A 27,509-nucleotide genomic window follows, 5' to 3' on the forward strand; every position below is an offset into this window, starting at 1 on the left:
ACCATCATCTTCCTTCGCCAGCTTAGCCTGTTAAAACACCAGCTCCCAACCTTTTTGACTTGCGACCCCTTATTGCAAATATTAACTGTGGCTGTTAACTCACATCCTTAATGTGGATGTGAGTTATAAGCAGTGTAACTAAACATTTATTTTTTCTTCTCTAACTGTGTAATTTAAGGGATTTTTCAGGTCTGGCTTGATGAAAATAACTACAATTGCACAAGAAAAAAACAGAGAAATTATTAAAAAAGCATAATACACAATACCAGGACCCCAAAACTAGAAGCTCTCAGTCATTGTTCATTTTATTATATATACCTGTGCTTCCTCTATGATGATATGTCTGTGAAAAAGACCCATTGTACATTTGTACGACTAAAGTACAATAATAATTAAAATGAGTCATGCTTTATAAGCTAATAATTTGGTCCTGTCTTATAAAGAACCCTTATGCCAGAATCTAGTTATAAGACTTCAGTTTTTTAATCTTATTTTGCACTTAGATGGTGCATATTCCTGTGTTAAATCGAAGAAGCATAAATTCACTGACACATGGCAAACCTGAATTCAATCTGTACTTTCTCCCCACTGGCTTGTGTCTAAATTTCTGGGCTTACCATGAGTCTGCTGTCACTGCTGGTTGCAATGTACTTAATGGAAACTTGGATGCAATGGGTAAATATTATAATAGCCAGAGGGTGGGAAGTGGGAGTCACAAGCCAAAAAATGCTTTGGGGCCTCGAAACAGGTTAATCCTGTTTGAAAACACTCAATGTTCACTGGGGAATGCAAAGAGTCCCTTGATGAAAAATGTGTAAACATGAATTTCAACATCTATATCAGTAAACGCTGGTGCAAGTCATTGACAGTAATTCAAAAGTCCACACACTGTGTGTGGGTCAGTGTGAAATTGAAGAAGGGTTTTCTCCAGGATTAAAGCAGCCAACAGGGGTTGCTAGTGGACGCTTCTCCGCCCAACACGTCACGAGGGAGTCGGTAGGAGCTGGCAGGGGCTCCCGGTGTATATCGCTAGTGCCGATGTGCGGGAGTGTTATTTAAATGTTTCGAGCATTTCGAGTATTTCGAGTTTTTCGAGTTTTCGAGTATTGAGTGTTGCACTGCTTTCAGGCCACACTAACATTATGTGCTGGTATCTTGTGAAAAGGAAACAATATGCTTCATTATCCTTGCAAAAATATTAAGCTAGTTTTCATAAAGCTGATAAGTTGAGAAAATTGGAATTGGCTTGTTTTAAATGTGATAATACTGTGTTGATGGACTAGTGTGTCTTTACGGTAAATAAATATTATATATATATGTAGTATTATGAATAGCAGTAATAAGAAATCACCTGGCATTGATAGACATATTTAGGAATTAGGAATTAGCCATTATGTCCTCAGGTTAACAAGCTAACAGGCTAATAAATACTGCCCACTGTGGGGCTGTGCCACATGAACGCCCTGAAGCTCACGGTCCTTTTTTGGTGTAAAGGGTGGAGTTGGGCATAAAAGGCAAGTGTTGAAGGCAGCAAGTGCTACTAGAGTCGGTATCAGCAGCAGCTTACAGGTTTGTGGTACTGAACATCTCAACTCGATTCCCGTCGAACTCGAATAAATACGAGTAGAAAAGAATAGTTCGTTTGTTTTGGGTCAGCACTAGATAGCACTGCCTGTCTAAACCCCAGTTAACCCGCAACCGACTCGACCTGAAGGTAACGAAATCATAATACTCTGTTGATATTATTGTCTGTTAGCTAACCGGGTTTTAGAGTTGTAATTAAACGCCAATGTTGCAACTCTTGCCGGTCGTTTTTTATTCTGTCCAGGTTAGCTAGCTAACAGCTAAATCAGGTTGCTCTTGTGTATTAGCTTTAGCCTAGCTAGCAGCAGCTTCTGCTCCCGGGCAGTTGGTTATCAAACAGCTGGATGCTGGAGCACTAGTATCGATAAACGGTTGTTGTTAAACTTGGTGTGAGACAAGCGACCCCGGGGGGTTTTGTCGCCGTCCCTTATGGGTGTGTGTTGTCCCAGGCTGATAGCTAACGTCTACTAGCTCGTGCACAAGGCGTTAACTTGACTGTAGGAGCCGTGTTGCAGCTCAATGTCACCGGGTCTCGATTAGCCTTATCAATCAACGACCACATGCTTGTCCAACCGAGACGTGTGTGGTAGTATGTATCGATTTTCTTGTCCTTTAACCGAGTCCCATTATGTACAAAGCCGCGGTGGTTTTATGAAGTTGCCCTGGCTAGTCATCTGATATCAACAATATCCTGTTGAGTGGGTCAGGAGGGTGTAGAATCAGCTTTCCACCCAGCTCAGCTCTCACAAAGATGCCCCTGTCCTCACAGTCAGTGTGAGGAAGACACCGGGTGAGAATTGCGACAGTCGCTGTTTAATTTTATTCAAGGAAAACGACTGGAAATGGATTTACCGCAGCAAAGATAAGGCGATATTTCCATCACGTTGTATCTGTGTTTGTAATTTGAGGAGTGAGTTTACTCCAAGCATGGTCTTGAGTTTACGTGGCAGCTTTCATAGTACGCTCCAAAACAATGACAAAGTGGTTGACTAAACAATTATTATAATAGTTAAGACTCACATTTGCACGTTGCCTAGATCTGGCCTGTTGCTTTTCAGAAATATGTGGGCTTGAAATAGAAAGGTCTGTGTTAAATGGTCTTCTGGGGGTTTATTTTTAAGAGCAAACAAAGGTTGGAGGTCAGTGAGGAAGTGAGTCATTGGGACCGAAAAAGCAAGGCCACATAGGAGCAAGTTCATTTGATTTTCCTAAGCTGCAGGCCGTTTCTGTCAGACGAATAGGCAGCAAGTGAAAATTAATCTGTTAATGTTTTACTTTTTGCTGGAATTGTTATTGAATTACAAGCTGCCATCAAACTAAGAGCTGCAGATCTTTCCTTAGGTGCTCTTATTTTTCAAGAGACATTTTGGGTTTGTATGATCACCCTATCATGCAAAGCCTACTGCCAAGACAGTCAAATGGCATTTTTATTGATATGATATTGTCTAAAAGGGATACATATTTGTTTATCTGATTCTATATTTAAAACTTTTGTAGTACAGTGGGAGGGCACAGGGACAAGAGTGAATAAAAGGAAATAAGAGTGGTAGGTGTGGGTCTAATCACCTCTTAAAATACTCTCCCAGCTTAGATAATACGGGACTTGTGAGCCTGTCAGCAACAGCAGAGCTGAGCAACTTTTAGGCCAAGAGGACAAACAGTTCCCCTTTGTGTTTTACTCAGTTGCCCCTCCCAGTTTGTCCCACTCTTCTCCTAAGTGCTACTCCTCTTGTTTTTTGTGATCACAGGTTTCGATGGTGCTGGCTTGATGGGGTCTATGCCGGCGACAAAGTGATGGTCTAAGGACTCGCAGTCACAGAGGTGCTTGCGCGTGGAATGTTGCGCTGGTCGGTGCACCTAGAAGGAGGGCCGCGGAGAGTCAACCATGCTGCTGTGGCGGTGGGGCACAAGGTGTACTCCTTTGGAGGTTACTGCTCTGGGGAGGACTACGAGACACTCCGTCAGATTGATGTGCATGTCTTCAACACAGGTAGGTTTTGAATATATACGTATATCTCTGTGGATCCCGCTGGTTGTGGATTTAGGCATATGAATTCTTGAGGCACTTGTTTTCAGCTGTGTTGCCAGTACTTGATTGTTCATCTCTTTGTAGTTTTAAGAACTGTAAAACAACATTGCAAAATAAAAAGAATACAATTTTCTGGTCTTGAGCACTCTTGATTTGTCTGTGAAAAGTGTTTGAATTGTTCATTAGGACTACACTGTAACCCCAGTATATGCAGTATACTTATGTGAAATGTTTTAAGTTAATCTGTAGTTTATCTGTATTTATCTGTAGTACAACAGGGAAAATATTTGTTTTTCAAATTAGGAAAAAAGGATAAGAGGGTATTTCTGAGTTTATTGAACCTTTACCACTATAACGGTAGCTCAGTACAGGTGGCAATTAAAACCCCAAGCTTTACACTGCGGTTTGTGAAAATCTCTCTGTTAGTTGTTTTTCTATTGCTATCTCACAAACACAGGTGTTTTCTTTAAATGTGCTGCTCGAGCTTTTATAAAACGGTTCTCTTTGCTTCCTTCTAACCCATTTTATATGTGTATTTTGTTTCCCTCTGTGTTGTCAACCACCTGCTTAAGGGTTTTACAACTTCCTAAAGTAGCGTGTGCCTACCTGCTATTGCTGTACCATGAAAAGATCTGTGGAAACAGACCTTGATAAAGATGCCTTTGGCTGATTGAAATGGAAACAGGACCAACTTTAGCTATTGTTTCAGTGTTTTATCTTGTCATTTGCTTTGTGCTCCTTGTCTTTGATGTCAGTTTTACTGCAGACCCTGCTGCCTTTTTAAGTCCTTTGTTTTTTCCTTTTTTACTTGTGTGTTACTTTTCGCTTTCTGTTTTGAGTCTCTCAAAATATGCAAAAAATGAACTTGCAAATAAGTAGTTTGGATTTAATTTAGATTATTGACATTGCATTACATCTTGTCGTACTATACACTGGTTAAAAAAAAACATGACAGACAACTGTAAGAGCTTGGTGAAATGTTACTACTGACCATCATTTTGGGTTTTATATTTAAATCTCTAGCACATGTGGCTAACAGTAGTTTCACTAATAATTATTGCTGCTTCTAAGTTTTTTTTTTTTAATTCCTTTAAAAATGTTGACTGTCTGAAAAGAAGGCTACCATTATACTTTTGTTATTTGTAGTTATATGTATTTTGCTATTGATGCTTGTCTTATCTATATGTTGTCAATATATTTTCTTCAGACAAAAGTTTAAAAATATGCCCTTCTTGATGGTTTTGTACTTCAGTCTCTTTACGCTGGATGAAGTTGCCTCCAGTGAGGATGGGAGGACACGAGCGTGCCTGTGAAGTGCCGTATATGCGTTATGGCCACACAGCTGTGCTGCTGGATGATACTATCTACCTCTGGGGTGGGCGTAATGACACAGAGGGGGCCTGCAATGTGCTTTATGCCTTTGATGTCAGTAAGTAGACCCACACCTAAGCTCATGCTGTTAAGTGGTACTTCCATGCTGTATTTCCTTGAGATGCACCTGTTTGATGTTAAGGTCGTGATAGCAAAAGGGAGAGAAAACTGTTTTATGTCAGGGAGCTCTAACACCTGCTTATATGTGACATGGCTTTCTGTTGCAGATGACTCAAAGTGTTATGTCAGTACTGTAAAATGAGAGGTTAGGTCCCTCACAAGAGTGCTTAGAGTTGATATAAACTGTTCCCGCTTCACAGACACCCACAGATGGTTCACACCCAGGATTTCGGGGACTGTTCCAGGGGCAAGGGATGGCCACTCAGCCTGCGTCCTGGGGAAGGCAATGTATATATTTGGAGGATATGAGCAGCTGGTGAGCCTTTATCACTCCTCAGTATGGGACTTGCCCTCTGAATGTTAAAACATGATTTAATTAGTCTCCTCTGATGTTTCTTAGGCTGACTGCTTCTCCAATGACATCCACAAGCTGGACACCACCACCATGGTTTGGTCATTAATTAATGCCAGAGTAAGTTACAACCACGAGTTGTTAATTCTTCATAGATGTAAAAAATGTCTTGGGTCTTTCTGTTCAGATTGAATGTTCATGTCCAAATAAAAATGGACATAAAGTGTTCACTCAAAGAAACACAAAGATCGAATGGGCTGGCAACAAGCTCAGCTACATTCAAAGCACTGTTCGAGATCAACAAACCATTGGTTATTACTGTGTTTGGCAGTACTGCTGCACAAGCGCCTAGTGGTCAGATTGGCTGGATACAGAAACACTGCAATGTAATGCAGCTCCCTGGTAGGTGGCCAAGTACGAAAAGCCTCACAGAGGATTATGTACACTCCCCTTTTGGGAGAAATGCCATTTGTATTTGTACGTAGTCAACCTGCTCATGTGATAAACACAGAGACACCAGTCCCTAGGGTGAACTATGGACTGGTGAAGGAAGGACTTACTCCACCAGTCCATAATTTTTAGCTCCTAAATGATAACATTTTGTCATCAAGGAGATTATAGTGTGGTGCTTACAGATTTAGTTGTGCATGTGATTGAATAATACATTTTTCCCTGCATGTTCTCAGACTTGCATTCTTGTTGGAAAACAAGCCTCCCTGCTTTTATTCAAAGCCTGTTTTCTGTAAATGCGATTTTGTTTAAAGTACATTTCGTTTGCACCAAGCTCGGTGTTCCTGGCCTTTTTTTCTAGAGCACTGTGACTCTAAATAGTTAGTTTTATCATTTTCATTAAGCCGGTCACTTTTAATTTTAGCATTAGTTGTATAATTTATACAGCCTTTCTGTTTTGCAAGATTTTATTTGTCTCCATTCATTGCTCTATTTACAAAGCACATTAAAGAGCCTGCTTGCCTGCAGAACATTTGTGGAAAACAGTGGCAGCACATTCTGGAAAGGAAGGCATGTGAAAGGCTTTGCTGTGGCTATAGGCCAGCTAAATGCAAGGGGAGTAGAAGCATGCCTTTGTTTAGTATAGTTTCATTCAGTGGAAACAAATCACATTTCACTGTTGTATATTTGTTTTTTATATATTGTGCACAAGTAACCACAGACATTATAAACTGCATTACTATGAGCTAGGATTCCACAAAAAATCTATACAATGTCAGTTTAACAGTACATTATTTTTGAAAGGCTAGGAAGAGGTTTGAGTTTACTGTACCTTTGTTGTTGGTAACTCAGTCCACTAGATGGCGCTGTTTACCCAAAGTTGCTGATTGAGACGCTTCAGCTTTGCCAGTTTGAAAATGAAGCTTTATAGCTAGGGTTATGATGAGGATAGAAAGTTTGGAGATATTAGAGAGTTTTGAACTAAAACCAGTTTATGAGATGTAGTTAAGATTATTTATAAATGTTGTAAAAGTCTAAGTTACACCCACATCCTTGCTACGTACTCTGTTCTCTCTTTCCACTGAAACTTTATGGAGTGCAAAAGTATCACAGTCAGAGCATCATCTGCTGGTCGTCTCTTTACAGGGCACACCGGCACGCTGGAGAGACTTCCACTCAGCCACCATCATCGGGACAAAGATGTTTGTGTTTGGAGGACGCGCCGACCGCTTCGGTCCCTTCCACTCCAACAACGAGATCTATTGCAACAAGATCAAAGTGTTCGACACAGAGACCAACTGCTGGCTGAGCACCCCTTCAACACAGCCGTTGCCAGAGGGACGCAGGAGTCATTCAGCCTGTAAGACACAAACACACACACAAAAATGCTGTGATGAACAAATTTGTGATAAGCTTATTTTTTGCTTTTATTCTGAAGTATTCTCAATTAAGATAATATTTTAGCTCATAATGCATTTAGAGATGGTTACCTGAATTGTTGTGAGCCCTTATAGTTGAATGTAAGATTTGTGTCACTAAGAGACTATATAGAGAGTAACAGTGAGAATATTGTTTAATTAGGGGCAATGGATGCACACATTTCTGAATAAACTCTGGGTATTATGAAACTTTTCATGTTAACTCTGCGAGGTTAATGATCTGGTACTTGCCATTAAACTAACAAATGGTTCTCTTAGTTTGAATAGTGTGAAATAATGTGTTTTTAAGAGGACGAATGTATAGAATCATTTTCAAGTTTTCTTGTTGTGATGATTCATTTGTGTGCAGACTGCAGTCGTTTTCCAGTGTGACCTTTCTCCGTTTCATTCTCAGGCATGGTTTGTTTTTTGTTGTTTGGCCAGTGGGAGTATAAACAGTGTTATTCATTCTGCATTTACTCGGCACAGCAGTGCGATTTCTGCCCACATTATCTGATTAAACAAATCCTGCTAATTTAACGGGCTCACATGGTTTCATTTACTGTGCTGCAGATGTCATTGATCTTCACGACAGACCATAAAATTGGTTCATGTTTTGTGTTTCCTGTCTGTGTTTAGTTTCCTACAACGGAGAGCTGTACATATTTGGAGGATACAATGCCCGTCTGGACCGGCACTTCAATGACCTCTGGAAATTCAATCCAGGTGATTCACTACTTATTTATGACAGAATGGACATGTCTTAGCTTAGGGCATAGTAATTTTGTTTGTGATCTACCTGCACCGATGACTGTTTACCGCCGTAGAGGAAATGCATTACTCTCAGTGTTAGTTGGCTTTCATCCAGTTTCCTCTTCAGTACTCTGTAGAGAGTCATGCAGACAATCCTCGCCTCCCTTGTTACATCATTGTCAGTCTCATGATAGTAGCTGGGAGCTCCCTTATTGTGTGCAAAACTCTGTGTTTGTGCCAAAAACACACACACACAAAAAACTGAAAAAAAGAATTAAAAATAATTTAGCCACTGGAGTTTTTGTTTGCTCTTACACGTTGCCAAATTGATTCTCAAGTCCTGAAGAAACCTTGTGCTCTCTTTCACAACAAACTATTGTTATATTATTGTTACATCTTAGGCAACGCCAAGTAGGTTTATTTATCATCATATATGGTATTAGAATTTCATTATACATTGATTTTTTTTTATCACACCTTTGTATTATGGAAGACAAAAAAGTTTTGAATACAGCACCTGACATCAGCTTGAAGTCCAGTGCATCAGTTATAAAAATAAACTTTGATGCTGATTTTCCATCAGTATGTATCATAACAGTTAGCCTAGCACATCACAAAGTGTTAATATATTATTTAAGTACTCTGTATAACTTTTCATGTCCAGCAGAAGAGTCTTTTATTGGGTGAACCTGGAATCTGATTTCTTTAGACGCCACTAGATGGCAGCACCTCAGCTATAGTCCTAATTATCCTCTAATGTCTGAATGCCCTGTTGCTATAGAGATGCTATGATGCTGTTGGCTCTGAGAGTGTGAGGCTACACAGTTCATCCTTATATGGAACAACTGAGACAGCTTCAACATCGTCACTCATGTTGCACTTCAGCAGAGCAGAGGAAAGGAATTGTTTCTATTTCTGAAATGTTAAGTTCTGTGATCAAATGGTTAGATTTTGTTTTCCTTCCCTTATCCCTGTTCCCTTGGCACAATGGAAAGCACAAGTAGGGTTATGCAAATTTAAGTGGTTGAGGGTTTGTAAAGCTGCTGTGATGCAGCCAACACATCAAAATTTGTTCTACCAAAGATCTCTCTGTTGAGCTATTTAAGGCAAGGATGTTATCTTAAGTTTTCCAGAGAGTCTTCCATCTCAAAAGAAATTATCCAGGTGTATGTACATTTATTTATGTTTTCTTCTTTTTCCATCATGTCTCGATATTGTTATCTCAACTTTATTCTTGTGTTTACACACAACAGAAGCCTTTTCCTGGACGAAGGTAGAACCAAAGGGGAAAGGCCCATGTCCACGAAGACGGCAGTGCTGTTGTATGGTTGGAGATCGAATCATCCTCTTTGGAGGAACGAGGTGAGTCACAAAATATTACTTGAACTGTGATTTACTCTGTTAAACGGACACAGCTTTGTATCTTAAAGGTTTATATGTGCACTGCAATTAAAGAGACTCCCAAATGTTTTCTCTGTTAGGTTTCCCCTTTTGATTATGCTGGTTGTAAAACTCTGCTGTTTAGGTTAGCTCTTGAATTTGCTATTCATTGAGGTTATTGGGCAGCCGTGGTGCAGCAAGTTAAGAGTGCGGTGGTGGTGAAGGAGACGCGCCTCCCCTGCCTCTGCGACCATGGCTGTGGTGCCCCTAAGTTATTAAAATGAATTAAATTAAAAACCACCCCGTGCAAGCTGAACCATTGTTTTCTTGGTGCCACGCAGCTAAATGCAGAATGCAGCTGGCAGCATCAGCTTTCAGCTTCTTAGTTGTGCGGGTCTCATCTAGAAAATATACAGAATGTCTCAGTCAAAAGTTTGGATGAACTTAAAAGATCTATGGCGTTTGTTATATGAAGCATGCTTTAAGTTTTTAGACTGAAAAATGTGTTTGTCACACGCCCCAGACACCGTTGGTTTTCATTAATGTCAACAGGATATGAAACCAACTTGCAAAAAATGTAAAACTTGCTTAAGTCTAGTAATCCATCATAATGAACAGCATGTCTCATTTATTTTTGTCAAAGTCATTGTGTTGTAGTGTAGTGTTACAGTCAAAATCGGACTGTATTGAAAAGTCTTGTCAGTGTGTTCAAGTCTTTGTAGGAACGCATTTATCATTATTAAAACCCATTGTATGCTTTAGAAAAATGCTTAACAAGTTTAGAATTAGGATTTATCTCTGTATTTGGGTCTGTGTCTTCCAGACATTGGTCAAAATTAATATAACAAAGACTGAATTTCACAAACTATAATGACAAACAACCATTGAGAGAGCAGTGAGAGCACTTTCAGTGGTTTCCCAAACTATAAGCTAAAAATCCATGAAAACTGTTTTTGTGAGACATGGATTCAAGTCCTTACTGCATAGCTGAGAATACATGTCTGTCAGAAATTAAACAGACAATGGAGCCAGAATATACCAAGCTGCTAGATTCTCAAGGACAAGCTATTTTCAAAGATGTACAAAGACATTAAGGTAGGGTGAAGGGGTCACTCTATTAAAATAACGGACATATAAAGGAAATGCTCAGTGAAGCGATATGTTATCGTAACCACACATTTTAGTTCAAAAGAATGGGCCATGCAAAACTTGAATGAAGTCCCCAGAATTATTTGTTTAATGTCTCCAAACAGGAAAACATTTGGATGAAATACTGGTTTGCAATGAAGAAAGAAAAACTGCCTAATAAGTTCCGAGCCTGGCTTGAAACTGGAAATGTTACCAACTCCTTTCTTTACAAACACTTCTCACAGTTCTTACACTCTTGAGGCTTTTCATTGTTTGCCATCAATATCTTTATGAAGCACATGGTCTCAAGACAAACAACATTCTGTGCTTTTGAGCAGTTTGTGTTGAAAAACGGTTCTGGGTCTGGCTCCTGTAGACAGCAGTCTGCGATGAGTCCCTTGTTGGCCGTAAGACAGTAGTGATTGCCGGGGGTTCGTAGCTGGTGAGGTGCCGCTGGGCTGGTGACGGGCTTCTGATAGGCCAGCAGCCAGTGGAGTAATGAGGTAGCTAATGGCATTAGCATGGTCCGGAGTAGTCTGGGACCTAGGCTACTGTTATCAGCAAGGCTATGTTATCAGGCAAACCCCACTGGGATAACCTGATAGTGAAGATCGGGAGCCTGTGGATAAGAGTCCTCTCAGCCCCACTACGTCTACTACAGGACCTCAAGTCCTCAAGGCCTGTGGCTGCTGCTGAGTTTTCTATTGCTCCAGGGGCCATCACATCGTATGGAGGAGCACACCCTAATACACAAGTGTAATCTTGATCCATCTGTTAGGCATCAGCATTATAGCCATTAAAATTATTATTTTGCTACTGTTAGAAAATATATAATTATAATAATATATATAATCTAACAGAGTATTTTTAGGGATATACTAAAGTGCACTCCAGCAGATTTATTTTTAAAAGTGACTTCATATTAAAATCAACAGCTGCACAATTGTTAGAAACAAAATCTGCTGTTAATAAGCAGAAGCAGTCAAAAGTCAGTAAACTTTGTTATTGATATGGAACTGAGGAAGAGGCAGAAATCGTTTGGAATAGATGAAGAGCTTAAGACAATGCTTATTTTTGAAGATTGTTATGCATTGTTTGGATTCTCGCCGGGATTAGTCCAGGACGGGTTTTAAGGAGTCATGATTTCCTGTTGTGAGCAGATAGGGCTGGGGCTGGAAAAGGGAATGTCGTAGGGGCTGGTGGGATGATGGAGGGTGCTGGCTGAACAGAGGAAGAAATCAAACACCACACAGTAACTGCAACATCCTGTTTAAAAGCATTGGGGCAGATTTTTTATCTTTTATTTTTTTGGAAGCTGGGGCCAGTTCAGTTTTTCTACCTTAAAGCTGAATGCACACCAAGTATTTTTAGTAGGGGAGACTATTGTTTTGGTTGTGTTATTTGTAAAGAGGAGGGTTCTGTAAAACAGCGGTTGCTCTGTTGTTGTGTCTGCCAAGATGTTGTTTCCTGTTACTGTACAAATTAGAGCATGAGCCTTGCAGGCTCTAAGCAAGTTGGCCACACAGGTTCTCTTAACCTGCATTGAGTGTTTGTTGTTTACATGAGCACCCTTAAGCCTCTTACACACAGGAACTCCCATAAGCACGTGCACACATACTAAGATACACAAACACACTCCAAGTGGTTTCTTCTCGCTCTCATTGGTTCTTTGCTTTCTATTCTTTCTATTCCGTTGGTGTTTTAAGTTCTGTGATGATTTGAAATGATTTAAGATTAGACTGAGCAAGTTTTTTTTTTTCATTATACACTTCTAATTTAGTGTGGACATTACATTTAAAACCAACCATTGCCTTGTCTTCTGTGTTTATTTTTGCATGACCCAACAACATGAGGGCAGTTAACAGGGCAAAATGTTGTTGGTGTCTGTCTCAGTGCAATTGACAAATGCTCGCACAGGCCGTCATGAATTATTTGCTGGACACCTTGCTTGTGTTTTTTGTGGGGCTCCTCATTTTGGTAGGTCTGCCAAGGAAATTGTGTTGAAATTTATGGTGCATATCTTGTTTTCCTGGGTTGGTCGTCCTTTCAGATTGATCCAAAACAGAACCCCCTCTGTTGATATTTATTCCCAGTTTATGATATTTATTTTGCCTGCAGGAATTTGTTCAGGAATAATTTATCACTTTAGTGAAGGACAATAAAACTATTAAGTCCAAGAGACCTTCGCTTTCAAAGGGGGTTCCACTTTGGACTGGACCTAACACTGAGGTGTGTTAATAGTAAACAGATTTGTAAAACAAACATTAACAGCACAGTATAGACTCCAGTGAATAAAAAGACTAGTGAGAAGTGTGTTAGAACCTTGATGCACTGAGTTTCTCTATTTAGATGCTGTGAAACTGGTTGCCATAAAACAGGATTAAGTGCAGAATATCCTTTTGTTTTGTGAGTATGGGTTTTTTTTCAGTACACACTTGCACTTGCATACAGGCCGGGCATTAGTGGCAGTCTATTGAGAGCCACTTACATCAGTGTAAACAGGCCTGCTGAGCTGCAGAAAGGCGCGAAATTCTGCCCCATCCTTGATTTATGACCTAAGGGGGCATTCTTTCTCACAGAGCGCAATTTGATATACCCTTAGCGCCTCTGCTACACTCATTTACTGAGACTTGCTCACTGCCCCACGAAGGACGACCCATGCATGACTAACTCCACCTGCACTGACCTTCACCTACGCACACAAGCAATGACCAGCGTACTTTGCTAACTCTCAGCTTCCGAGGAACTGAACACAGCTACAGTTGAGTTGCACATGAAGACAGTGCCACATAGATTATCTATCTCCTGCTGAGCTTATGTTGTCATTGCTGGCATTCATCACACTCTGTGTATAATTGCTTACGAAAAGATCAGGTTGGGCTAAATCGGGAAGCATTTTGAGCTTGGGAACAGGGCATCCTATGAGGGGCAGGATGTGAACAAGGACATGACAGATTGGCATGCTGGGAGCAGACAGCTTGGAATCCGCGAAGGGAAATCTGGTACTGGCCCTTGAACTACTTGGACATGACGACGTGTATTCTTTCCATCGTTGCATTTAGGGAGTATATTCTTACCGTGACAGCTATTCATACCTCTCTGAAGGCTGTAATGACGCCTGATTTAAATCATCTCTTTGTGTTTGAATTTTACTCTGTGATTAAGGGCGTGCTTTTTTTGTCTTTGGTAAATGTTATGATCTTTTAACATCCCAGTCATCTGCAGAATTGAGATTTTGTGCTTTTTTTAGCCCTTCAACACCTTTATACGGACTGCAGATGAGGACTGTTCTTCAAAGGGGTTTTAATTGCCCTTCACTGTGAGCAGCAGGGATCAGCAGTGGTTGTCAGTTTAGGTCTAACAAAGCCAAAGTGGCCTTAAGCAATGAATGAGTCTCTTTGATGTCATCAGTATACTTTGGCAGGCCCAGGTAAGGTCTCTGACCTTTATGTGATCCAGTGATGTAAGAAACAAAGTTATTATCTGCATTCATGCGAGCTCAGACAAAGGATGATGAGGTTAGTGGTAATGACTGCAAGTCACTGACTCTATAAGGGGGAACTTTTTTGGTCCTATCGGTTTGAAGCACGCTAATGTGCACAACTTGTAGGAAAGGAGAGCTGTGGTAGCACCAGCTCAGACCTGCAAATGTAGACATGTTGAGGTCACCGCCTACAGACAGACAAAGAAAGTAATAAGTGCTGCAATTTTAATACTTGTGCTTCCAGCAGGCAACTGGTTTTTATAGCTACAGCGTTTTCTTTTTATAGTTGCTGCTTCCTTGTTCATTTAAGTCATTTTTCTTAACATTTGATGGTTCCAACTTCTCCTTCTCAAGACATGTAAATTTGTCACCTTGGACTCTTTTGATGTTTTATAGACCAAACAGTTAATTGTTCACCTGAGAAAATCATCTGTAGATCAGTCAATAAATAAAAAACGCTAAATGTTGATTGTAGCCCTGTTGCAGATATTAATTCCTGATATTGTTTAACACTGCCTTTTTAAACATCTATGAAAAGCCTAAACCTTAAAATATCACAACCCTTGTGATGCACTTTGTCTGGGTCAGAATTTGACTGAGAGTCCTACTGGCCTCTGTACGGAGCAGAGGCCAGTAGGACTCTCAGTCCCATTCCATCATTTTGTCTTTTCCGGTGTAGTGTGCCATTTGTGTGTGTGTTTGCATGTGTCTGGGTGTATTCACATGACTTAATGACTCACAGCTCCTCTCGTCGAGCTGACGTCAGAGTGGTGCACATACACACGCACAAGTTTACTCCGCTCTGCCAGCCTTAACGCGTGTGTTCCATTTGGCAATATGCAGAGTCGCTTGGTACATTTAGTAAAGATGGAAAGCATGCTGACGCCATTCCTAACATTAGATGCAGAAACATTTATGCTCATTATCCTGATTTAGTACTAAATGCTGTATTATACAAGTAGATATCGTTTGCTTATAAGCTTCAAGTCTGTTTTAGTTAAATTTAAACAGTCGTCCTGCTACCACTGAATATTCAGGTAGGGAGAGAGTGTGGCTGCTATATTCTCTGAGCAAGAGGGAGACCACATAGTAGGTAATCTCACTGGTAGCCAAAACATCCCAGCACAGAACCTCTAGTTTAATCCACCAAAATCTCACCATGATATTTAATCTGTGTGGAATTTAACTGGTCATTTCAAAACAGCGTGCTGTTGAGCCGGAGAGCTTCTACAGAGTCCAGAGATTTTTTTTTTTTTTTTTTTTTTTTTTTTTTTGTTTAGTAGATCAGGAAGGTCAAAGGCCTGGTGCCTTGATATCACCTGCAAGGTCCTTTTGCATCTTATCAATGTTTGAAAGGCTTGCTGTTATGATAGCTGGTTAAAGTGCGGCTTGTTATCACTGTTGAACCTGAAAGTTCAAATGTTAGACTAAACACAACATAGGACTAAGATGGAACTAATTCTAAAGCGTTTTATTGTCTTGTGAGGTATTGCATGGAAGTCCCTGCTTTCTATTTTGGTTTTTGTTTATTGTTGAATGCAAATATTGGCCCTTTCTTAGGCACTTAATACAGCCCATAATATCTTGAAATCTGCCACAGTGGAACCTGGCTCCATGGAAACATGCCTATCAACACACCATAGGTTTTGATGCCACACACATGTTGTCGTTTGGCCTTCAGTGTCAAAGGGTAGGCTGCAGAAGTTTCCTTTATTAATTGTCTGTGTGTGTGTGTGTGTTTCGTATGCCTGAGATAAAACCTGTCAAACAGTGGAGGTGACCCCGGCAGGATATGGGGCATCCAGCACGTGGCGAGACAAGACCTCGGGGCAGTGCAGCAACACTGTGATTTACTCTTCAAAGACAAGCTCATGATAGTATTTCATCTGCATCTTAACCCTCCTTAACCCACTAACAGGCTGTATACATGAAGGTGTCAGAGGGTTGAGTGTTACACAGCAGCTCAAATAAACAGCCTGCATAGGTGACTCTTTGTGATGATATCCTTGTAAATTGACATGTCTAAATTGTGTTAGTTTAACTTTTGATTTACCGCTGTCATCACAACAGAAACACCTCCTGGTGGTTTCAGGCCCCTTATGTAGAACAATGCTAGACTATGTAGAGAAGTAAAAATTACAAACAAAGCACGGCACCCGAATGATTTAACGGACTGTGTTGTAATTTGTTCACAATCAGCATGTCAGCAAACACTGCTTTGCAGTGAAATAGATTTTTCTGAAAAATAATGTTTTTGTAAAAGAGAATGATGTGACTAATATGAGAGGAAACAGCAAAAGGAAACGAGCAGAATATGAAGAGATACTCCCTCGGTCTGCAAAAGCAGCTAGTGTATTAATGAGCTATTCTGATATGAACCATAACCATATATGTTCTAAAATTATGGTCTGTAGTTAGTGTATATTCATCAGCATTTCCTCTTGTGAGTGTCTCCTGGTCTCTGACCTTGAGTCCTGTTCTTATGAGCTGCAGGTGAAGATCGGGGCTATAGAGGAAGTAACTTATTTTTTCAAAATGAATCTGCCAGCTTACAGAGGAGCATCTGACAACCCCTTTAAACCCTCCCCTGTATTTTAACCAGCTGCGTTCAAGGCCCTAAAACAGTAATGTCCTCTTCCTCATTTTTATGGGCAGCTAGGTGGATAACATCCTGTCATGATAAAAGGGACTAAATTTGTATGTGCTTGAGATTTGTGGGGCCAGTCTTCCTCTCCAGTCACACCACCAAGTCCAACTACATTTTGTCCACAGGGGTTGCAATCTGAGATCCATGCTTCCCTAGCAGCTAGCATCTCCTCTGCCTAATCTGAAGTCAGGCGTCTCTTTCGGGGAGCCAGCTGTAGTTTCTATCTCACCCTCTGCATGGGGCTTAGGTCTGGGCAGCTACAGGTCTTAATCCACTGTCCAGCCACTACCCAGGAGGGGGCACAGATAGCTTGGTAAGCTGAGGTGGGACAGTGGAGATTAAGGCACAAGAAATAGACGGGAACCCATCGATCTGTGATAACTAAGTCTGTTGGATTTGTTTATGAAAGTTTAGCCCCAAAAAACCGTTGCCAACCCTTATAGAAGTAAATATAGAGTGGAAAATATTTTATGCTGTTACCAAATAATTATAGCTACTTGTAGTAAATTACTTGACATTTTTAATAATTGCTTGGCTGCATGCCGTTATGCATATAGTGCATGTATAAGTGTTTCCACCTCCCTGACAGCCTTGCCACAGTGCAGCCATGATCTTATAATTAATTTTTTTATTTTTAAAATGCTGTCCCTTTATCTATCTAATATGCCTATTATCATGCTTTATGTGTTGCATATTGTATTAATGTAGAAGCACTTTACAAGTTGCTGTATGTGGTTTTTATTTTTTTATGTTTGTTGTATTATCACTACCTGTTCCGAGCAGGTTCCCAATGTTTTCACTTATTACCAAAGTGCTACTGAAATAAATTGAAGCATGTCTGGCCATCCTGATAAGGTGCTCCTAAGGAAGTTGTAGTGGGTGATGAGTTCCTGTGAGCTAGATGGTTTTGAAGGACCAAAGTTCAATAGGAAGTGGAGAAAGGAAAAGGATGCAGATCATATCACTCCCAAGAATGAGGATATGGCCAATGAAGCAGCTGAAAACAGACATGGAAAGCAGAGATGTCACTGATGGAGTTTCCTCCTACTCTCAATCTTTGTCTCGTCACTTTATTTGCATTGTTGCTGTTTCTAAAAGTCATTAGCAAAATTTGTGGGCAATTAAATTGCTGGACACTTCAGAGAGTGTGGAGTGTTCCCAGGCTCTGTGGTGCTCCCTCATTAGTTTTAGGACAGTAGTTCTGCTCTTTCTTCTACCGTTTTGAGACCTCGGTGTGGAAGATAATGAGGTGGAGCAGGCAGTGCACTGCTAGAAAGGACCGGCAATTGGGTGATTAGACACCCTCAGTGAGTGTTGTTTGAAATAGCAACCAGTGTTGTTTTAGTGGGGGAGTAGCATCACTCAGGCCTCAGTCAGACTGGGAACCAGTGATGCTGTAGGGGGAGGAGCACTTTCACACATAGAGATACATTGCTGATCGAGTAACCCATCAAACTCCAGGACACCACATAAAATCACACACTGTGACTTTCCCGCTTCCAACCACTGCCAGTCTATCAGAGACCTCTTACCATCCCGTTATTCCCTCCCTGGCCTCAATGATCCTCTTCAGCCTCTTCCTTTTTTGCGGTGACCAATAAAACATTACCATTCCCTGATGTACTGCCGAATTTCACACCCACACTGTCATTATCCATGAGCATGCGAGAAAGCCCTGTCCCAGGGGATGCAGTCTTCATCTTTCTCTGTTGCTCCACTTCAAGCATCCCCTTATCTGGACCCATTCACACATCACAGTAGTCACAGTAGTTGACAGGCACTGCAGTGTGTGCCTTAGACAGAGATGCTACTTTTCATTACTCCTGCAATGGAGATGGACCGTTGATGTTAGTGGCTTCTTTTCACACTCAATATCTAACATAGCCAGAGTGTTTGGATTTTTGCTTTTCATTATAAAGGTCATTGTATTTAACAAGCTGTATTTGTGACAAGCAGTTCATAACAACCTGCTAGATGTGCAGATGTTATAAAGTCCCTGTTAGATTGCATTCTCTTGAGTTTGAAATGGGCCAGAATTGAAAACTACCGTTTTAATCACCACAGTAATGTTACAGCCAGGAGAATGAACTGCAGGTCCAGGAATACACAGTCTGATGATGACTGGGGGGGATTGTGGGTATTCTGATAAAGGCTCATGCTGTAAGCCCGGGTGGATCACCTCCTGGGGGGGCAGGGGGCGTAATGACTTCCCCAGCTGGCCCCCTGGGACGACTGCGCTCGTGCTCTGCACCTCTCCTGGCCGCTTTAAGCCACCACAGTGTTTGTTTAGGCAAGATTAGCAACGTAAAACCCTTACAACATCCTGAACACGCAGCAAAAGGGAGACACACGATGGAGAGGACAGCGGGAAAGAAGAATAGAGATGGATGGGTGGAGAGACAGAGGGGGAGAGAGTGTATTATGTTCAGCAGGAGGATGGTTGAATGAAAAATGGAAAGAGACTGAAGGAAAAGGGAAATATAATAAGTGTAATTCAAAGCAATTGAAAACAGGTAGTTTCGCCTAGATTGATTTGGCAGTACTGTAATGGTGTCTGATGGTGTCTTTGGTTGGACAGATGCTAGTCAGAGGCCAGTCCATGCGTAGCAGAAAGCATCTTGTGAAGCTATTCGTACAGACCAAACCCGGCTACATGATTGATATTCATAGACTTTAAACTGCTCGGTGAAGGCACCTGTTTGATTGACACTGTCCTCTGGGTAGCGTAAAACTGTGATGTGCATTTTTACCTTCTAATCCGGGACAGGTTTGTTTGTGTGCTGTTGTTATGGATATAAACCCATGAGATGCATCAAACACACATACAGGAATATACTTACTGCCTTGTGTGAATAAATCTTCCTTAAAATATTAGTTCTGTGTCAAAGACTGGAGCTTGTTACTTTCAGTTATGTATTCACTATCCTTCCAAGTAGCCATGTTTTGCATGTTAATTAAGTGATTAATTTATACAAAGATGGGGACTGAAGAGAGCTGTGATACAGCTAGGCTTTCTAGGCTGTGGTGCACCAGGTGTGTCACAGGTGTGTGTGCGCTTAGCTGTGGCAGGAAACAGATGTGCAGTGATATCAATGACTGCACAGCTCTGGGAGACTATCAGCATGGACCAGCCTGCCGTCTCACTGCAGTGCTCGACTTCCTGTGGGCTTAAATCATGCCAGCCTATGATAAGGAGAGCAGAGTGCTCTGCAACCAGTGCTGCTCTTTCTGGGGAACAATCTGTGGCCCTCTGATTATGAACCTTAGTGATTAAAGAAAGATGGTGAGAGGGTGGATGACAAGGTTAGTGTCAGGGAGCCTGGGAGCTGGAGTTGCCCCCGTAAACCACTTGAGCAACAAATACAGCTTTTGCAAGTTGTGTGGTTCAAACTCATGAAAACAGACAGGACGTTTAAGATCTTACTGTTTTCCTGCATGGGTTTGAAGCTTTGACCTCTTGTCTGTTTCAATGTATTTTTGTTGACAGCTTTAATTTTATGAAAACATTCTTTCTTCTCTTTACAGTCCCTGTCCAGAGCAAGGAATGGGGGATGAATTTAACCTCATGGATCATTCAGACCTGTATATCTTAGACTTCAGTAAGTATCCCTGTCATTGTCAAGTCCCCATGTAGCACGTCAGTATTTTCAGCCTCCTTGCCTGGTTAAATAAGACATCTGGTGGTCTCCTCAATAAATGTTTATGTTCATTTCTTACCTGGCCTAGTAAGCCTGGCCTTGGCCGTGATTTGTGTTATCACGTGGGGCACTTCCGTCTCACCGACTACCAAATATAGCCATATCCTGCCTGCACTGGGGTAGCCTGTAATGCTGTCAGGTCACAGTTAGGGTTTGTGTAGGTGGGCTTACTCAGGGACACAGGAACCGTATGGGGACTGGCAGTACCCAGTGGCATCCCCTGTGGTATACGCCTCCACGTGCCAGTCGCGTGTGCCTTCACACCTTGTATCACTGACCATATGGTGGATCAACCATGACGGTAGTGGTAATTGAGAGGAAGTTTGCAATTAGTATTAGAAAAGGTGGTTTACAATAAAAATGATTAGTGTGTTAAGTTAATGTAACACCAGCATCATCGTGTTCTCATGTGTGAATACTGTTATTTGTTTCAGATGTTTTTCTTCAGTATGATATTAAAAAAAAACAAAAAAAAAAACATGGTAATTTTTTTCTTGCATCAAGGAGAGCAGATCTAACCCCTTTCATCTATAGATTCTTAGATCTGACCTGCCTGACTCAATTTTGAATTCCCACAGCTGAAATGGATATTCTTAGCCTGAGTATGATTAACGTCTGTGATCAGTCTGTGACTCATTACACTTTCTCTTCTTTTCAGGCCCTAATTTGAAGACGTTATGCAAAATAGCTGTTATTCAGTACAGTCTGGAGCAGTCAGGACTCCCACATGATATCAGGTCAGATAAGCATCCCCTTCTCAAACATTAGTGCTGTTTTGTCATAGAACTGACATATTGTTGTTCATGCTGTTTGTATTATGCTTGTCATTGTTGTCACCACTCTGTCTCTCTGAATAATGAGGCTGCTTTTAAAAGGGTCTAATTATGACTCATTATCCTTCATTTAACCAGTGCAACTTTTACTTATGCTTTTGTCTGACTTTACTTTAAGTCCCTACGTGTGAAATTTGTATGTAATTATATAATCTTCTAGCTACCAGCATAAAGGTTTGTGTATAGAAAAATCAGACATCATCATAGTCAACATGATGCTTTCAGTGTGTTCATTGTCTTGTGTACCTGTGTACAGTTTGCACTAAAGGCGCTGCACTGACATGCAGAAGAAAATAGACCAAAATAGGAAGAGGACTTTCTCATTCTACTTATTTGTAGTGTGAACGTGTTGTATTCTGTTGGACAAAATGTTTTTTAAGCTGGCAGAACTGCACGTTAAAAGCAAAACATATTTGCTAGCACAATCCAGCCGACAAAATCGACTAAACTAACAAAACGTTTGTTAGTTTCTGTGGTTACGAAATAATAACCAACCTAACACCAGCCAAGTGAAGATCCCTGAGTGCGATCTGAATTTGGCTCTTGATTAATTCATTTTGTGTCACTGAACAAATGATTTGCCTCTTGACATAATTTCAGATTCAGCTTCTTTGGGTTTTAAAATGCTGTGGTTTTGTTTAAAATGCTCCAAAGTCTTCCTCTGCCTCTCTACATGCTAATTGTCTTCTTTTCCATCATACCATAAAAGTTATAAACCACATTTCCCAAACTGGAGTATACAGAGAATTTTACAGGTTAATAATATTTCACATCCCTGGAGCAAATCATTCAGGTCTGATTGTTAAAAAGTGCTGGCAAAATAATTTCTCAGACAAGCTGCTACTTCAGACAGCCTGATGTTGAATTATCAATTACCTGTGTTTTGTAGAGTTTGGTGAAGGTGGTGGTTTCATCACAGCCAGAAAGGATGTAACAGTATTAGTCACTGGCTCAGTAATTTACTCTAAGAAAGTGCCAGCAGTTCTGCTGTGTTAATTCAGAACACACACACTCTTATATTCTAAGCTCATGATAAAGATGGAGATCATAGATAGGACTTAAACATGAATCTCAGTGTTGTCTGCTTTAATTCTTTTTTGGCGTCTACTCTTTTTTTTTTTGCCACAAAACAACTTGCTTTCTATAAAATCAGTGAAATAATTTAGGATTAATGCAAATAAACTACCTTCTATGTTGTAAGTCAGTGGCAAAAAAAACATGCAGCACCTTCTGACATTTTTAAAGATACATGGAGTTGCAGCATATTTGTGAGGCAAACACTATTTCCTCAAGAAACTAGTGTGATGGATTAATTTCCCCCTCTCATTGATAAGTTTAAAAATTATTTTGACACAGGAATTAATTTGAGAATGAGTCAAAAGTTTGAGAGCACCACTTTGATGTGTTGAGATCATAAGGTAGGGAAATTGTAGTGGTTGTGCTAAAGATTTTACACTAGACTTTAAAACATGCAAAAGCAAAATACGTGTCTATAAATAGTGTGTTTTCAGGGATTAGTCTTGTCAGCCTCCTTTACTTAGTTGCATTTTAAGGTGAAATGTTCAGACTGGTATTAAGTTATCAGCTTCACATTTATTGAAATCAGAAGTTTTCCAACAAAAAGAGCATAATATTTATGCTGCATAGAGACTATATTCACACAGTTGAGTGTAAAATAGTGTGTATAGTCTTTGTCAATCTCATGTTGCTCATTAGACAAGTGTGTCTGAAATGGAGGAGTTGCACCAAAGTGTCTTTGTTTTTTTTTTTTTTTTTTACTATCATGTGGAACGTGATACTAATTACTCCTCTTAGCCTCACATTTCTCTCGCACCATCACTGCCACCTTGCACTCTCCCCACCTCAGTGTTTGCCGTTGTGTTTCTAAACCTTAGTGGGTTTTTGGTGGGGTCACAAGACTCCCTTTGCCCCTCACTGGCATCTCCAGCTCCAATGCCAATCTCCCCTCTTAAACACACACGCGCACGACAAAGAAAAAAAACGAACAAAGCAATTGAGAAGGAGTGAGTGTGAAACCAGAGCCAGTGATAACAATCTGGAGCTCAACCTCTGACCTGTCATCAGGTCAGCACTAGACCCTGTTGTCAGCCCCTGCTCCTGGTTCTCGTGTTACAGCGGGGCCTCCTCTCATCCTTGTCCACATCGTAGCCCTTGGCTCGGACAAGGGGGAGCACAAGGTGAGAGCAAATATCACACAATTGCTGGATTTTCCAGTGCAATAGAGACCATCTAAGATCAAGATCTAAGAAATAAGGCTGTTCAATCAGAATCAGAAGAAGTTACTGAAAACATGAAGATTATATATATTCACCATCAGTTCAACATATTTGATTAACATATAAAAAAAACATTTTATTGGAGTACCCTGGAGCCTCCCACCTTCCTGAAGATAAAAGATTTTTGTCACTAATTCTTTCTCTCCTTCACTCCAGGTGGGAATTGGCAGCCATGACCACCAACAGCAACATCAGCAGGCCCATCTTCTCCTCCCATGGCTGATGCTGCTGAGTGTGAAGCAGAACCAGAGCTCTGTTTCAGGACACAGGGCTTTTATCTTTCTAATCAACCAAGCTTTGAGGGATTGTTTTTTTTTTTTTTTTTTTGTAGAGTTTGGATCTGTATTGGATTTATTTTACACATTCTTCAAGTGAAAACTCATTACTGACCAAAATATCCTGCCTATGACTTCCTTGGACACCATGAGCTCTCTCATGTCTAAGGATATTTTAACCCTTGAAGACAGCAGTTCTGTGAGACAGAGATCGTTGACACCTGTTCACCTTTTTTTCCTCTTTCTAGCCTCCTCTAGAAATCCAATCAGCCTATGATAATCATAGACTTCAATTCTTAAGCACAGGAAGAGACAGGAATTTCAGCCAAAGGTCTTGAGAGCTAACCTCTTTGTTGAGGATGTCATCCCGATGTCGCACTCAACAGATCTCCCCGAAGAAACAAATGTGAACCTTCTGTTCCAGATATAAAGAGACTGAGGTGGTCATGAGTTTGTATATCTTGCAAATTTAACTTGGTCCTAAAACCACATAAAACTACCATGTCCATTTGAGGCAAATGAAGTTATTGTACACAATGTACGGACAAGGCTAGCTTTAGTGCTCTGGTGTTAAATGCAAGAAGACAGAGTATTTGGTACCACTGTGTTGGAGTATAACGCTTGCGAAAGGTTCTGTTTGACTGGTTTTCAGCGCTTAGCTTTTCCCCCTCCTTCATCATAACTTGTCTGGCACCCCACTGCTCTTAAGTGTCTCAAAGGCGACTTGCAAGGCGGCTGAGGCAAACTGTCAAATCCATCTACCTCCCTCAATAGCATGCATCATTGAGTCTTTAATAAGACTTCCCACAGAGGAGACATATACTGCCCCCCCCGAAAAAAAGCCTTTTCACATGGAAGTTTGTATTTGTGGTTCGCGTGTTCTTCCAAGAAATGTCATAGTGTCCCTGGAAGAGTGCGACTCATCTGCCACCACCCCTCTCGTTTGTTTTTCAGTGCCAAATGTGGATGGGAATCATGATGCAAATATATACTGTGTATGTGTATAAGCTCGCGGCCCTGTCTACACATAATCCTTGCCCACCTGCTTCAGTTTGCCTGTTGTTGTCGGGGAGATCATCACTAGTATGCATAATGTAGTTGTTCCTCTTATAGACAATCCTACAGCGTTCAGAGACTCTCCTCGTGACCTGCTTCTTCAGAGTACAGTGAAAAACCAGGAAAGTGTGCACGTGTGTTTGTGTGCAACTATGAGCAAAGCTATACCTGAGCAGATGTTTTAAATGCAAAAGGGCTGTTATTAGATTACACGCTCACCACACAGCTTGAAAATTACACGGAGTAGCTCAAATTGGGGATGGTTATTCAGGCTGGGTTTTGATTTTTATTAATGCTAATTTCAAATTTTAGAACAAAACTTTGAAAACATAGGAGTGGTGTTGGTCTTTTTTTCTTTTTTTTAAAAGATTTTTATCTCCATCCACTTTCATTAAAGGATAAGGTTGATGATATTCTGTATTTTTTATGTCCACAACAACAGCTACACCAACTGGGCAGCGTCGTTTTTAGCAATTGTTACTCAAACAAGAGTAGAGAGGATTTGGTGGGGGTCTATTTTCAGGCACTGATTTCGTGCATGTCCAAGTACCTAATGCTGCAGGAGGGTTTGTCTAGGATTGACTGAAGCTAATTTCTTCATTCTTATGACGAAACATGGCACCTGGTGCAACTCTGTGGTTCATTTATGTGTTTTTAATAGTTTTCGTATAACATTGAAAGCCTTCTGTGTTTGATACATCGGGCTGTAGATTCACAGACGATCCTTGTTATATCAGTTAATCATTGGTTTTGGTCTTTGTTGACAATAAGAAAATGTAGAATATCAGCAGGCATATCCTTTAAATCTTCTCAGTAAGAATAAGAAGTAATACAGCATGATGCTGAAGTGAATGGTTCAGTGAGGATGACTATACAGGCAGAAGAGATGTTATTAATACTGCCAGTTTATTTGAACTTTTTCACCATGGATCTTAGTTGTATTTGGTCCAGAACAATACAAAGCCCTAAAACTAAGATGTGAATAGGAACTGTGTTACCACACACTTGTGAGCTGCATCGGTGTTTTTCAGTCCTGGTCTTTGGGACAGAGAGTGCTGTTGTCTTTCTGTCCTGTTACATTTAATCTGTATCATTCGGTCCCTGATTGGCTTGTTTAGAATGAAACCCAGCAGGACTCTGGGTCCCAAACATCAGCACTGAATAACACTGACCTACATCGTAAATGTTTACAAATCTATGTATTTCATGTAAAGCAGTGTAAAACAATCTTAAATGCAGGTTGAGGTCGCCAGATAAACTGCACTAAAGCCAAACGTGGCATGTCAGGCCTTACAGAGAGGAGACATGTTGATGCTGCTTTTTGCCTACAGAGACTCCAGAGTTTGAGACATTTGCCTGCCCAAACCAAGTCTGAATTTTACTTACAGACCGGTGGTGCCAATGTGACTCAGCGAGTCGTATGCCCTCTGCACTGCACGTGCATATGGACATATCACACACTTGAAATTCCTCAGTACCCCAGTTACTTGGACTATACAATAGGTAATGCAGTGAAACCACAGGGAAGCTAATCGTGTGTCCACACACACATTAAAAAAACAAAACAAAACAAAAAAAAAAACAAAAAAGAAAAAACAACTTCTGGTGAACAAATCAAACTGTTTATGTGACACCAAATGGCCGTTGGCAAAACTGATGAAAAAAAAAATTTCTTTACTTCCTTTTTTTCTCTGTGTGGTGTGGGAGTCATTTTTATTTCAGGACTTTGGTCTCTTGTTGCTTGAAGATTATGGGTGATGGTATTTTAATTCAAGAACTTTTCAGGAATATGATATGAAGTAGATATTAAAGTAAATGACAATGTAGACACTATGGTCAAAAATAAAATACCTGCACAACAAATTTCCTCAGTGATGGTTACTTACTTACCTCCAGTAAGGCAATGCTTATGACAAATGTCAGTGACTTTTTTTTTGCTTAAATATATTGGCATTACATTTTTTTAACGGCAGTGATGTAAAATCCCAAACACGTTGCATCTTGTTCTCATTTAACTTTGTTGGAAGTCTTTAGCAAGTAGCAGATCAAACTTCACACACAGGGTGACTCTTGCGTTACCAAAATAAATGCATCATTAGATTATAGCGCAAATACTAAGTTTTTCAGTGTGAGCAGTAATTGTTTGCCAAGCAGAAGAATGTGACTCAACTGATTTCATGCCAAGAAGCGTGTGCTTACAATATGTTGTTGAATAATTCATAAACAACAAGGAATGCTTAGAAAAACAGAACAAAGTATGGAGTGTAACAGTGCAGGCTCCCTACGCCTATTGTTTTTTTGTTTTGTTTTATATTTTACACATTTTTTAGAGGGGATTCTATCTGTCAAGGTTGGTCAGGACTTCCTGTGCAATATGCTTTATAACTATCAATAATAAAAAGACAATTTGAGTTGTTAACATAGATCCATTGTCATTGTGTGTTATACATTCAATTTCTTTACAGATTTATTTCATTTTTCAGAACTTGTTGAGTTTAATGATAACTTGTACAGGTTTTTTTTTTTGTTTGTTTGTTTGTTTTTTAAAAACATATTGATGGTATCATAGTCTGTAGGTAAAGGAAAATTATGCCCTACAGTTTATGCTCTCGACAGTTCCAGTCCAGTTGTCCT

General features: G+C 40.4%; 1 protein-coding gene across 2 annotated transcripts; it reads left to right on the forward strand.

The window, feature by feature from the left end:
* The first annotated feature begins 1,516 nt into the window (after positions 1-1,516).
* klhdc3 (kelch domain containing 3) lies at positions 1,517-26,474 on the forward strand. 2 transcript variants are annotated; one of them, XM_041050135.1, is made up of 11 exons: positions 1,517-1,569; positions 3,333-3,574; positions 4,866-5,042; positions 5,305-5,420; positions 5,505-5,576; positions 7,053-7,266; positions 7,964-8,050; positions 9,331-9,439; positions 20,242-20,315; positions 21,073-21,151; positions 23,701-26,474. In XM_041050135.1, the coding sequence occupies exons 2-11, from the start codon at positions 3,421-3,423 to the stop codon at positions 23,765-23,767; spliced, it is 1,149 nt and encodes a 382-aa protein (XP_040906069.1). In that variant the 5' UTR covers positions 1,517-1,569; positions 3,333-3,420; the 3' UTR covers positions 23,768-26,474. The 2 variants fall into 2 exon arrangements, with proteins under 2 accessions (XP_040906069.1, XP_040906068.1); XM_041050134.1 differs by lacking the exon at positions 1,517-1,569 and adding an exon at positions 1,576-1,714.
* The last annotated feature ends 1,035 nt before the right edge of the window (positions 26,475-27,509 follow it).

The sequence above is a fragment of the Toxotes jaculatrix genome, chromosome 11 (assembly GCF_017976425.1).
Source record: "Toxotes jaculatrix isolate fToxJac2 chromosome 11, fToxJac2.pri, whole genome shotgun sequence".
Lineage (NCBI taxonomy): Eukaryota > Metazoa > Chordata > Actinopteri > Toxotidae > Toxotes > Toxotes jaculatrix.

What these genes read in the sequence shown, in the direction of transcription:
- klhdc3 (XM_041050135.1), top strand. Translation starts at nt 3,421, where the DNA reads ATGTTGCGCTGGTCGGTGCACCTAGAAGGAGGGCCGCGGAGAGTCAAC. An exon ending in GCTTTATGCCTTTGATGTCA is followed by an intron (nt 5,043 to 5,304) that starts GTAAGTAGACCC and finishes CCCGCTTCACAG; the next exon opens with ACACCCACAGATGGTTCACA. An exon ending in CCTGTATATCTTAGACTTCA is followed by an intron (nt 20,316 to 21,072) that starts GTAAGTATCCCT and finishes TCTTCTTTTCAG; the next exon opens with GCCCTAATTTGAAGACGTTA.